Here is a 13,032-nt window from a genome sequence, read left to right as displayed (position 1 = left end):
GTAGCTCCGCCCCCTCCACAACAGCTGAAGGGGAGCAATGGCTGAGATGAGAAATTTCTTCATTCAAAAGCGTCTGAATCTTTGACCTTTTCTTTCCCCATAGGGTTTTGGATGCTCCATCATTGAGTATATTTAAGGTTAAGAGGCGCATTTTTGGTATTGTGGGGTATCAAAGGGCATAAAGCAGTTGGGAAAACAGAGTTGAGGCAGAAGATCAACCATGGTCTTATTGAATGGTGTAGCAAGTGCAAGGGGGCAGTATTGCCGTCTACTATTTATTCTCTTTTTAGATTATTTGAATGTCTAAATGTAAAGCTGATCAGGACCCCTATGATAATCTGTTCATACAAGGAAGCAATTTCAGTTTTTTAAACTATCTTTAGGGGTTCAGTCTCTTGTGGCCTTGGTTTCGGCCCCCTGATCTCTGTATCGGCCGTTTTCCAGCTCCCACTCTTTCTTCTCTGGCCTCCCCCACTCCCCTCCCTTTCCTGCGGTCCTGTTGGCTTCCATGCGTTTCTTCACACACACACACACACACACACACACACACTCTATTGGCTGTTGACCTCAAACAGGTCCTGGAACAGTTGGTGAGTGGCCTCCACCCTCTGACCTTCTGATAGCGAATTTGACCTCCAGGTGGAGAAATTGCAACAGGTCAGACAGCCAGTCTGTAGATGAGGGTGGTGATGCTGATCGCCAGCTGAGCATGATTCTTCGGGCAATTAGGGAAGGCGAGGACATCGGCCCTCTTTGCCATAAATAGTGCTGGCTGGTCTGATACTCCAAAGACTGCCACTCTTGGGCACAGCTCCACCCTCACCCCCACAATCTTGAACATTGTCTCAAAGAAGGCTGACCAAACCCCGACCAGTCTGGGGCGTGCCCAGAACATGTGGGTGTGGTTGGCCGGGCCTCCCTGGCACCGTTCACACTAGTCCTCCACCTCCAGGAAGAACCTGTTCATTCGGGTTCTTGTCAGGTGCCCTCTGTGCACCACTTTCAGCTGCATGAGGCTTAGCCTTGCGCATGAGGAGGTGGAGTTGGCCCTGCTCAGTGCTTCGCTCCAGAGTCACCACTCTATTTCTGTCCCTCACTCTTCCTCCCATTTTTCCCATGTCTTGTCCAGTGGGGAGTGAGTCCTTTCTAATAGTCGTCCCTTTTCCCAGACTCTCTGCATCCAACACACACCGCTCTTTCTCTTGCTTGCTCTTTCTCTTGCTTGCTCTTTCTCTTTCTCGCTCTCCGCACAACCCCAGGAGCGCCGTGATTCCCAGGATGGCACAGTGGTTAGCACTGCTTCCTCACAGCTCCAGGAACCCGAGTTCAATTCGGCCTCGGGTCACTGTCTGTGCGGAGTCTGCACGTTCTCCCTGTGTCTGCGTGGGTTTCCTCCGGGTGCTCTGGTTTCCTCCCACAGTCCAAAGATGTGCAGGTTAGGTGTATTGGCCATGATAAATTGCCCTTCGTGTCCAAAAGGTTAGGTGGGGTTACTGGGATACGGAGGGTTGGTGCTGACTCAAATGGCCTTCTGCACTGTAAATTCTATGATTCCTTTCATGCCATTTTGCATGTCTGAGATGTAGAGGAGCAGGTCATCCATATAGAGCGAGACTCCTCTTCCCTTCCAGCTTCTCGCTGCTCTCAGGGCAATTCCCGGGGCAAACGAGCGGGTGTTAGGGGGCATCCCTGCATTGTGCCTCTGTGCAGCTGGAAGTATTCAGAGCTGGTGGTGAGGTCCATACACTCGCCTTGAGCGTGTTGTACAGGAATTTAAGGTGAACCCTGTCCCTAGCCCAAACTGCTCTGGTACCTCAATGAGGTATTTCCAGTTGATTCTGTCAAAGGCCTTTTCTGCGTCCAGGGAGACGATCACTTCAGGTGTATTCTCCCCGGATGGGGTCAGTATCACGTTCAGCAGTTGTCTGATGTTTGCAGTTAGCTGTCTACTCTTAACAAAGCCCGCCTGGTCCTCTGCGGCCACCTCTGGCACGCAGATGGGCAGCCGCTTAGCCAAGACATTTGCGAGTATTTTCGCGTCTACATTGAGCAGTGAAATTGGTCTGTATGATCCGCATTCTGTTGGGTCTTTGTCTTTTTTGGGTATCAGCAGCAGCGAGTCTGCGAACATCTCCTGCAGGTGCAGGGCCAGTGCAGTTGCAAATGTTTTGTAGAAGTCGGCTGGAAACCCGCTGGTCCCAGTGCCTTACCTGTATGGAGTTGATGCTCTCCATCACCTCTCTCAGTCCTAATGGTGCTTACAGCTCCCTCCGTCTGTCATTCACCACGACTGGCGTATCCACTCCATCGAGGAACTGTTTCATCCCAGAGTCCCCGTCGGAGGGTTCGGAGGTGTACGGTAGAAGGCCTTGCATACTTTGTTGACCTTTTTTGGTTTGGCTACCAGTTTGCCTCTGCTGTCCTTTACCTGAGCTAATTCCCTCATGGCTGTCTGCTTTCTCGGGTGGTGTGCAAGCAGGCGGCTAGCCTTGTCTCCATGCTCATGAAGGTCCTGTGATGTTTTCTGGCAGAAGACCTTGTCGGCCAAGAGGGCCCTGTCCAAACTTGCACGTGGGGCGTTGGGCACGTCCCGTCTCCAACCTTACATCCATGTAATGTGGAGCGTGGTCGGAGATTGCAATCTCAAGAGTATTCCACTCGTGACTATTTCTGGAAACACCGATTTTCCCCCGTACAAAGAAGTCAATGCGGGTGTAGACCTTGTGTACTGGCGAGAAAAATTAGAATTCCTTCTCACCCAGGTGCACAAACCAGCATGTGTCCACCGCCCCCATCTGTTCCATAATCGTTCCCAGTTCTCTAGCCATGCCTGTCATTTTCTCTGTTCTGGGGTTCGACCTGTCTGTCACTGGGTCCTGAACACATTTAAAGTCTCCCCCCATGATCAGTCGGTGTGTATCTATGGCTGGGATTTCCGCCACGGTCTCCTTTACAAATTCTGCGTCGTCCCAGTTGGGAGCGTACACATTTTCCAAGACCACCGGTGCCCCGAGCAGGACACCGCTGGCGATGATGTACGTCCCCTTTGGTCCAGAACCGCCCTCATCGCAGTAAATACCATCCTCTTATCAGTGTGGCTACTCCTCCCATAGCAGGAGTGGTCGGTCTGTCCCACCCAGCCCTTCCTTCCCTGCAGCCGGTACTTCTCCCTCAGGTGTGTCTTTTGGAGGAAGACTATGACAGCTTTCATCCCTTTCAGGTGGGCAAAGATTCTGGATCTTTTCACTGGGCCAGTTCCAGGTGACTATCCTAATGGGAGATGAGCCACAGCCCCCCCCCTCTCATTCATACCCCCGGAGCTAGCTTTCCTGTTAATGTGGTGGCCCCCGTCCCAGTGTCGATCTAACCCCCCTCCTATGCCAGCTCTGCTGCTGTCCCTTCTATCTCCTCCTCAACCTCTCATGCAATTTGCTGCCCTCGCCCCCTCCTTCTTGTGAGCTGGTTCCTCGTGAGGCGATGCAGTCTCGTGCAAAATTGTCCATTGATTTCCTCCGCCTTCTCTGAACCTTGCCCATCGCTGCCTCTCTTACTGCCTGTCCAGACCGTTCTTACGGACAAACCTGTCCGCTTCTGCAGTAAAATAATGTTCCTTGCCCTGATACGTTACCCAGAACCTGGCTGGGAATAGCATCACAAATCTGATTTTGTTTTTATATCGGGCCAACTTTGCATGATTAAATTCTGCCCTGTACTTTGCCAGGCCCACCCCAATGTCTTGGCAGACTGTGATTTTATGTCCCTCCCAGTTGCAAGCTTTTGTCTGTCTGGCCCAGCTAAGGACCCTTTCCCGGTCCTGGTACTTGTGCAGCTTGGCTATTATCGCTCACGGCTGCTGGGGGGGGTGGGTGAGCTTGCGTCTGGGTCGCCGGTCTCCCTCTCTTGGGGGCGGTGAGGGACCCCTCGTCTCATGGGTCCACTGACCCGCTTGCTCGCCACTCCTGTTCCTTCCCACAATCCCTGTGGCCTCTTGAGCTGCTGCTTCCTGGCATTTTTTGTTATCATCGAGGACTGTCATTTGAGGAGTGATTGACAAGGTTAGGATTGTTCCCGCTGGAGTTCAGAAGAATGAGGGGGGATCTCACAGAGATTTATAAAATTCTAACAGGACTAGACAGGGTAGATGCAGGGAAGATGTTACCAATGATGGGTGTGTCCAGAACCAGGGGTCACGGTCTGAGGATTCAGGGTTAACCATTTCGGACAGAGATAAGGAGACACTTCTTCACAAAGAGTGGTGAGCCTGTGGAATTCATTACCACAGGAAGTAGTTGATGCTAAAACTTTGAATATATTCAAGAGGAGGCTGGATTATAGCACTTGGGGAGAATGGGATCAAAGGCTATGGGGAGAAAGCAGGATTAGGCTATTGAGTTGGATGATCAGCCATGATGGTGATGAATGGCGGAGCAGGCTCGAAGGGCCAAAAGGCCTCCTCCTGCCCCTATCTTCTTGTATCTATGTATATGGGTGAGGGGGTGTTTTAGTCAGGTTTTGCGGGCTAAATTCGGTCAAAAGTGCCTATTTTGTTGTCTTGTGGAGGAGAGCCATCTGATGTACGACTACTCAGCACATCCCCGTCACCGGAAGTCACCAATTTCAGTTTAAAAAAATTTTTTTGACTACACGCCCGCTCCACCTATTAGCACCTCAACCATCAGCCAACGCTGCCTCGAACTCTGCTCACCTGCTGCCGAAACCCTCATCCAAATACTTGTTACCTTTGGATGTGAGCGTTCCAGCACACTCCAGACAAGCTTCCTACACAAGCTTGAGGTTGCCCTTATTTGCACAAAGTTGTGTTCACCTCACATCCCAGTTCCCTAAACTCTGGAATTCCCCCTCGAACTTCTCTACCTCTGTATTTATCTTTCTTCCTTTAAGATGCTTCTTGAAATATACCTCTTTGACCAAGCTTTTGACCATCTGCCTTAATGTTGCTTTGTGACATGGTGTCACATTTAGCTTTATGGCACGTCTTGGGGTGTTTTATTACATTAAAGGCACTATATAAATGCAAGTTGCAACAGAATCGGATTCTATTCAGACATACCATTGAGGAAGGCATATGGCAGTTGTGCTCATTGATTATGCTGTGTTGTGGCATTCTGGGAAGCTTATTGATTAAACAACTGCTTTTACATATGTTTTTGTCTTTGGGATCTTGGCAAATTAATGAAGTGACAAGAATTCTGCAGGACACATTTAAATGTTCTGAGAAAGTGGTATCACGAGTGTTACTACATTACTGTTCATTTAATTAAACTTTCAGAAATCAATGGAAGAATGAAAAAACAGTAGACCCTGTTTCCTTTATGTAGTTAGACAAGATTGCCTTCACTTCCCTCTTCAGGTGTATGGACTCTGGATCCTAACCGAACTCTGCGCAGTCGCTCCTTTTTGCTGTTCACCGAACCTCAGTATTATTGAAATCCTCAATTAACTGTTACACTCTCCTCTTCGACTAGTTTTTGCTAGTGTGCCGAGTCATTGCAATATTTTACATATGGTGACCTCCGGTGAGCAAAGAAATGGAGAATACTTCAGTGGCAGTTCAGGATAGGCAGATGACAAATTTCAAGTAATTATTTACAGTATTACTTGTTGAGATGGCAGTTAATCTCGGTTTTATTTTGGGGGGAGGGGATGAGACCGAAGGAAGGTCTGGCTTCGAGGTTGAAAAGCACTTGTGTATTCCATGGTTGACTGGTTAATCACTTCAGCTTCAACTGTACTTGGCTTGTGATCAGTACAGAAAACATTATTGTAGTTGGTAATGGATTTGGCACACTTACTGCTTGTAGGAAATGTGCACATGGAGCGAATTATAATGACCTCCGTTAGGTGGTAAATGTTTTGACTACCAAGGATAGAAAATGTAATTATCGCAGGGTGCTTGGGAAGTTTTTGTACACCGTTAAAAGTAGGTTCATTGCAACATGCTGTGAAATAATGACCCTCTTGCATAACACTGAAGCAACAATACAACTCTGTATTAAATATCCAGTTGCCATTTCTTCGAAAGTGCGTGAAGATTTCTGCCAACATCCCATTACATTTTTATAGCGAGTGTAAACTTTTATTACGTAGCACACTTCAACGGGCTCCATCTGTCACCTGGGTTTTTGCTGCGTTTGAGTCCACAAACAAATTGGCTTTGTGTTGAAAGTGCTGCCTGGGTGAGCCTCTTAAGGTGACAATGTGTGCTTTCTACCCCCTCTGAGTTCTTGTAGAGCTCTCCATCAAGCCACGCTCGATGGTATAATGAATGCTGACGGCAGGGAGAATGCAGCTGGCAGCTACAAAAAATTGTAGCACAAGTGAAGTTGTCATTGCCGTTGGCCCCTTGCTGTGAGAAGGGACTTGTGATTGATGTGTACACCATCTCTTTGTATGTCTGCAACACTGGAGTGATCTGCTAGGCCCCACTCCTACTGCAGACTGGTTACAACACAATTTAAAAACATGAGAATCTGGGAGATTACAATATCTGAATCTAGGCCAGTAGGCAATAAAATGTTGTCAGCAAAAATAGCCACAAGGCTGGATGCGTGAACATGGGAAGTGTAAAGATTTTGAGCAGTTTTCTATTCTAAGTTTATTTTCCTTCCTGCCTTTTAGAGGAGGTGAGCACAAATGGTCTTTGCTTACTGAGCCATTTAAAGGAAGAAAAACATTGCTTCCTCATTGAACCAGGTCACACTTATCTTAACACCTCCACCCTGGCTGAACCAGAGTTGTCCTCCATGATGTGCATTGGTGCCGAACACTCGCAAAGTGCAGTTGTGTAATTGAGGAAGTGCTCTCTTCAGTAAACCCTGGAAATACAATAATACTTAAATAGGGATCCTTTGTTTGTCTGCATGTAACTGCAAGGTAATGTCCTAAGGAACATTTTCCAAAGAAAAGCTTTCAGTATTTGAACAGGCGAAGAAAAAGACATTTGGAGAAAAATCAGAACTTTTTGATGTTGCTTTTTAAAAATTATTACTTTTCTTCTATTTTTCCCTGAGTGAATCCTGGACCTTCTCATAAGGTGCAATCAAAAATACTTTGGCGCTGGCATTTTGTTATTTATTGTAATTATCTGAATAGATTGTGATTCTATTAAAAAGCTGTCCAAACTATTAAACGGTTCTAACTGTTAGGTGTTTAATTACTGTAATTATTTGGCTAAAATGCCTGCCACTCCTGACTGCATAGGAAATGTTTACAATGTGGAATTGACTACTGTGTAGATGTTTATTGAACCCCCTGAATGTTTCGTGCTGATGTAAGCTATATTTCCACCTTCCGAGGAGACATTTGTTGTTTGCAGGCGGTTGCTGATGGGGAGTGGTTGTGGTTGCTTTTTTTAAACTTGGGTGTCCTGCACTACAGGGGCCTTAACCTTTCATACTAGTTGTTCAGTTTAAAATAAACTGAGAGGAGCGAACAGAAGAGAGGCAGTTATTTTATGCTGCCACAAAAAGTGAGTCTCTTAACACCGTTGCAATTTAACTAGCAGAACCCATCCAATGAATTTAAGCTGCACTTTGAGTATGTTACATCAGGCCGTTTGAAATTGTTACTGAAATTATTTCCATGTTGGTTTTGACGGTCTGAATTAGTTTGTGTTTGTATAGTGTGCAAGCTATCGCAGGAACACTGGCTGTGACTGCTGCTGAACTTTGGTTCCTTGTCTGCCAGCAACCCTTACTTTATTGCTGCCTTTTTGGTGAGTGTCAGTTGGCTGATCAGCTTGCAGGGAAACGTGCCCACACATCTCCTTACCTGATCCATGCAAGCGATCTTCAGCAGGGTCACTGGACAGCAATTAGCAGTGGGAACCCTTTTTTTCCAAGTTCCACAACCCAGGGGTCTGAAATGAATGGAGTATTGTACTCTCAGTTTTGTTGAATAATAATTTTTGAGTACTGTATTCTTACCTGATCCTTTGACATCACTTGTGTTTATTGCTTTTCAAATTCAATTTGTTAGATTTTTTTTTAATAGCAATTTTATGCCACCTTGAGCTTTAGCAGCGATCTAATCTGCTGTCAATTGTGGAGCAATTTAGAATTGGATGTGCAAAGCCCAGCGTTGGAGTGCAGATGTCTTGGAGGGGAATGCGAGGCAATGTGGGGATTGACGATATCTAAAAACAAGGCATTTTAGGACTAGGAACCAATGTAAGTCAGTGAGCACAGGTGATGGGTGTCATTTGGGCAGCTTTGGGTGGGGTCAGGTTTTATGGCTGGTGAGAGGCTGATCAAGAAAGCTTGTAATAGTCCGGTCTAGAAATAAAAGGATGGATATGGGGTACAGCAGCAGACAGCTGAAGTTTGGGTACATACGGGCAATGTTACAGAGGTGGAAGTAGGTGGGGTTGATGATAGTTGATTTGGGGTTGGAAGCTCGTCTTGAGTCAAACAGGACAGCAAGTATCTGGAGAGAGAAACCGTTCACATTTTGAGTTAAATATGTTCTGAAGAAGAGTCTTATTCAACTCGGTGTTAACTCTTTTTCTCTCCACATGCTGCCAGACCTGAGTGTTTCCAGCACTTCTATTTTTAATTAAAGAAAAAAGTTCTCTTTGTTTTGTCCTCCTTGGTTCTAGCCTATAGTACGTTGTAATTTAAAAGCTGCTTTACCAAACTCTACTTTGGGGAAACTGATTCTAATCCAGCAAGTCAACATCTTTGCTGCTGCTGTTTTGTTCAACACAAAATCAATTGTCAGCAATAAAAGCCTCTTGTTCCCTTCAAAGTGCTGCACAACCAAGTTGTCTGTTCTCTCTGCTCGGGCCTTTTAATAATAGGGCAGAACCACATTGAATGTCAGCAAATTGCCTTGCTTGATTCAGCACGGTGCATTTAACATTCACCATTTGAAGTTGTCCCACGTTGCACAGATAAATGCCATTCTCAAAATGACGAGAGCTGGGTGATTGAATTTCCAGAGGTGTTTTTTTTTGGCAATGGCACAAAAGATGCACATGTCTAATAAACATTTAAGGAGTGTTTACAGTTTTTCAGCCAAACAATGAAGGGCATTCTTAACCCTGTTATATCTGTTTTCTTTTCCTGGCTCTGCTGTGAGACAGGACGTTTTTTGTACATTACCCAAATTCTTGGTACACTGCTTTCTATTATCTGACCACCTAATGTTATTATACTTGCTCAGTTCAGCCAAAAAAATGCTAACGCTCTCCTTAACTCTTGCTACCCAGAGCGCACAGCAAGTATTGTAACTTTGTGCAATACATGAACTGCTGGGGCGTAATGAGAAGCATTTTTTTCATTCATTGCAAAGTTTTAATGATGTCTGGCTGCAGTACAATACCAGCCCACTGGAATGTTGCCCAAGTGCTCGTTTTACATGTATTCCATGTGGCTCAGTACCATACCATATTGCATTTATACAGTGAGCTGAAAATTGCTACCTGAAATCAATTCTGAAACCTGCTTTGACTTCAGTATGTGTTCACTTTCCTTAGACTGAAGATGATGAGAAAATGAAAAAGAGAAAGGAACGGTTTGGAATTGTGACCAGTTCAGCAGGAGGTGGCGATGATGTTGAGGTAACCAAACTTAACGTAAATCGCCAGCGCCACGGACGCCCACTGACTATGAGCTCTAGATTTTTTTATAACTGGTTCTAATGAGCAAAATATGAATGTAGGTAAATCATCTTTTGGCTTTTGCATTTAACAATTGTGAATCTATGCAATGGTTAAATATCAGCTTTCTATGGTTGGAACTGGCAGAGCTTTATTTCAATCTAAGATTGATGGACCTTTGCTAAACTGGGATATTAATAGGATAATGGAGCCATGGTGGTTAGAACAAACAACAAAGAAAAGTACAGCACAGGAACAGGCCCTTCGGCCCTCCCAGCCTGTGCCGATCCAGATCCTTTATCTAAACATGTCGCCTATTTTCCAAGGATCTACTTCCCTCTGTTCCCCACCCGTTCATATATCTGTCTAGATGCATCTTAAATGATGCTATCGTGCCCGCCTCTACCACCTCCGCTGGCAAAGCGTTCCAGGCACCCACCACCCTCTGCGTTAAAAACTTTCCACGCACATCTCCCTTAAACTTTCCCCCTCTCACCTTGAAATCGTGACCCCTTGTAATTGACACCCCCACTCTTGGAAAAAGCTTGTTGCTATCCACCCTGTCCATACCTCTCATAATTTTGTAGACCTAAATCAGGTCGCCCCTCAACCTCCGTCTTTCCAACGAAATCAATCCTAATCTACTCAACCTTTCTTCATAGCTAGCACCCTCCATACCAGGCAACATCCTGGTGAACCTCCTCTGCACCCTCTCTAAAGCATCCACATCCTTCTGGTAATGTGGCGACCAGAACTGCACGCAGTATTCCAAATGTGGCCTAACCAAAATCCTATACAACTGTAACATGACCTGCCGACTCTTGTACTCAATACCCCGTCCGATGAAGGCAAGCATGCTGTATGCCTTGACCACTCTATCGACCTGCGTTGCCACCTTCAGGGTACAATGGACCTGAACTCCCAGATCTCTCTGTGCATCAATTTTCCCCAGAACTCTTCCATTGACAGTGTAGTCAGCTCTTGAATTAAATCTTCCAAAATGCATCACCTCGCATTTGCCTGGATTGAACTCCATCTGCAGTGTCAATGCCCAACTCTCCAATCTATTTATATTTTGCTGTATTCTCTGACCGTCCTCCTCGCTATCTGCAACTCCGCCAATCTTGGTATCATCTGCAAACTTGCTAATCAGACCACCTATACCTTCGCCCAGATCATTTATGTATATCACAAACAACAGTGGTCCAAGCACGGATCCCTGTGGAACACCACTAGTTGCCTTTCTCCATTTTGAGAAACTCCCTTCCACCACTATTCTCTGTCTCCTGTTGCCCAGCCAGTTCTTTATCCATCTAGCTAGTACACCCTGAACCCCATACGACTTCACTTTTTCCATCAACCTGCCATGGGAAACTTTATCAAACGCCATACTGAAGTCCATGTATATGACATCTACAGCCCTTCCATCATCAATTAACGTTGTCACTTCCTCAAAGAATTCTATTAGGTTTGTAAGACACGACCTTCCCTGCACAAAACCATGCTGCCTATCACTGATAAGTCTATTTTCTTCCAAATGTGAATAGATCCTATCCCTCAGTATCTTCTCCAGCAGTTTGCCTACCACTGACGTCAAGCTCACAGGTCTATAATTCCCTGGATTATCCCTGCTACCCTTCTTAAACAAAGGGACAACATTAGCAATTCTCCAGTCCTCCGGGACCTCACCTGTGCTCAAGGATGCTGCAAAGATATCTGTTAAGGCACCAGCTATTTCTTCCCTCGCTTCCCTCAGAGAGATCCCATCCGGACCTGGGGACTTGTCCACCTTAATGCCTTTTAGAATACCCAAAACTTCCCCCTTATGACCTAGAGTATTTAAACATCCATCCGTAGCCTCAACATCGATCATGTCCCTCTCCTTGGTGAATACCGATGCAAAGTACTCATTAAGAATCTCACCCATTTCCTCTGACTCCACGCATAAATTCCCTCTTTTGTCTTTGAGTGGGCCAATCCTTTCTCTAGTTACCCTCTTGCTCCTTATGTACGAATAAACGGCTTTGGGATTTTCCTTAACCCTGTTAGCCAAAAGATATTTCATGACCCCTTTTAGCCCTCTTTATTGCGCGTTTGAGATTTGTCCTACTTTCCCGATATTCCTGCAAAGCTTCGTCAGATTTAAGTCGCCTAGATCTTATGTATGCTTCCTTCTTCATCTTAGCTAGTCTCACAATTCCACCCGTTATCCATGGTTCCCTAATCTTGCCATTTCTATCCCTCATTTTCACAGGGACATGTCTGTCCTGCACTCTAATCAACCTTTCCTTAAAGGACTCCCACATTTCAAATGTGGATTTACCCTTAAAGAGCTGCTCCCAATCCACATTCCCTAGCTCCTGCTGAATTTTGTTATACTTGGCCTTTCCCCAATTTAGCACTCTTTCTTTAGGACCACTCTCGTCTTTGTCCATGAGTATTCTAAAACTTACGGAATTGTGATCGCTATTCCCAAAGTAATCTCCGACTAAAACTTTAACCACCTGGCCGGGATCATTCCCCAATACCAGGTCCAGTATGGACCCTTCCCGAGTTGGACTATTTACATACTGCTCTAAAAAAACTCTCCTGGATGCTCCTTACAAATTCTGCTCCATCTACGCCTCCAACACTACATGAGTCCCATTCAATGTTGGGGAAGTTAAAACCTCCCATCACGACCACCCTATTGCTCCTACATTTTTCTTTAATCAGTCTACATATTTGTACCTGTACTTCACGCTCGCTTTTGGGAGGCCTGTAGTAAAGTCCCAACAATGTTACTGCACCCTTCCTATTTCTTAGCTCTACCCATATTGCCTCAGTGCTCGAATCCTCCATCGTGCCCTTCTTAATCATAGCTGTGATATTATCTCTGACCAGTAATGCAACTCCTCCACCCCTTTTACCTCCCTTTCTATCCCTCCTGAAGCATCTATACCCTGGCATATTTAGTTGCCAGTCTTGCCCTTCCCTCAACCAAGTCTCCGTAATAGCAATAACATCATATTCCCAGGTACTAATCCAAGCCCTAAGGTCATCTGCCTTACCTGCTGCAATTCTCGCATTGAAACATATGCACCTCAGACCACCTGTCCCTTTGCGTTCTTCATCTCTTCCCTGTCTACTCTTCCCCTTAGTCACATTGAGTTTATTATCTAGTACCTTACTGGCTTTAGTTGCTGCCTCTTTACTGACCTCTAACTTCATAATCTGGTTCCCATCCCCCTGCCACATTAGTTTAAAACCTCCCCAACAGTGTTAGCAAAAGCACCCCCTTGGACATTGGTTCCAGTCCTTCCCAGGTGAGGAGCATCCGATTTGTAATGGTCCCACCACCCCCAGAACCGGTTCCAATGTCCCAAAAATCTGAACCCCTCCCTCCTGCACCATCTCTCAAGCCACGTATTCAT

General features: G+C 45.8%; 1 protein-coding gene across 2 annotated transcripts in view; it reads left to right on the top strand.

The window, feature by feature from the left end:
- Positions 1 to 13,032, top strand: part of sarnp (SAP domain containing ribonucleoprotein) — a 67,145-nt gene that overhangs the window by 52,058 nt on the left and 2,055 nt on the right. For both annotated transcript variants that reach the window (XM_072494075.1, XM_072494074.1), the window contains one exon: positions 9,497 to 9,580. In XM_072494075.1, coding sequence (XP_072350176.1) covers positions 9,497 to 9,580 — 84 coding nt within the window. The remainder of the gene's footprint in view (positions 1 to 9,496; positions 9,581 to 13,032) is intronic.

The sequence above is a fragment of the Scyliorhinus torazame genome, chromosome X, assembly GCF_047496885.1.
Source record: "Scyliorhinus torazame isolate Kashiwa2021f chromosome X, sScyTor2.1, whole genome shotgun sequence".
Lineage (NCBI taxonomy): Eukaryota > Metazoa > Chordata > Chondrichthyes > Carcharhiniformes > Scyliorhinidae > Scyliorhinus > Scyliorhinus torazame.
Note: the sequence above shows the minus strand (reverse complement) of the source record. Positions and strands in the feature narration are given on the sequence as shown.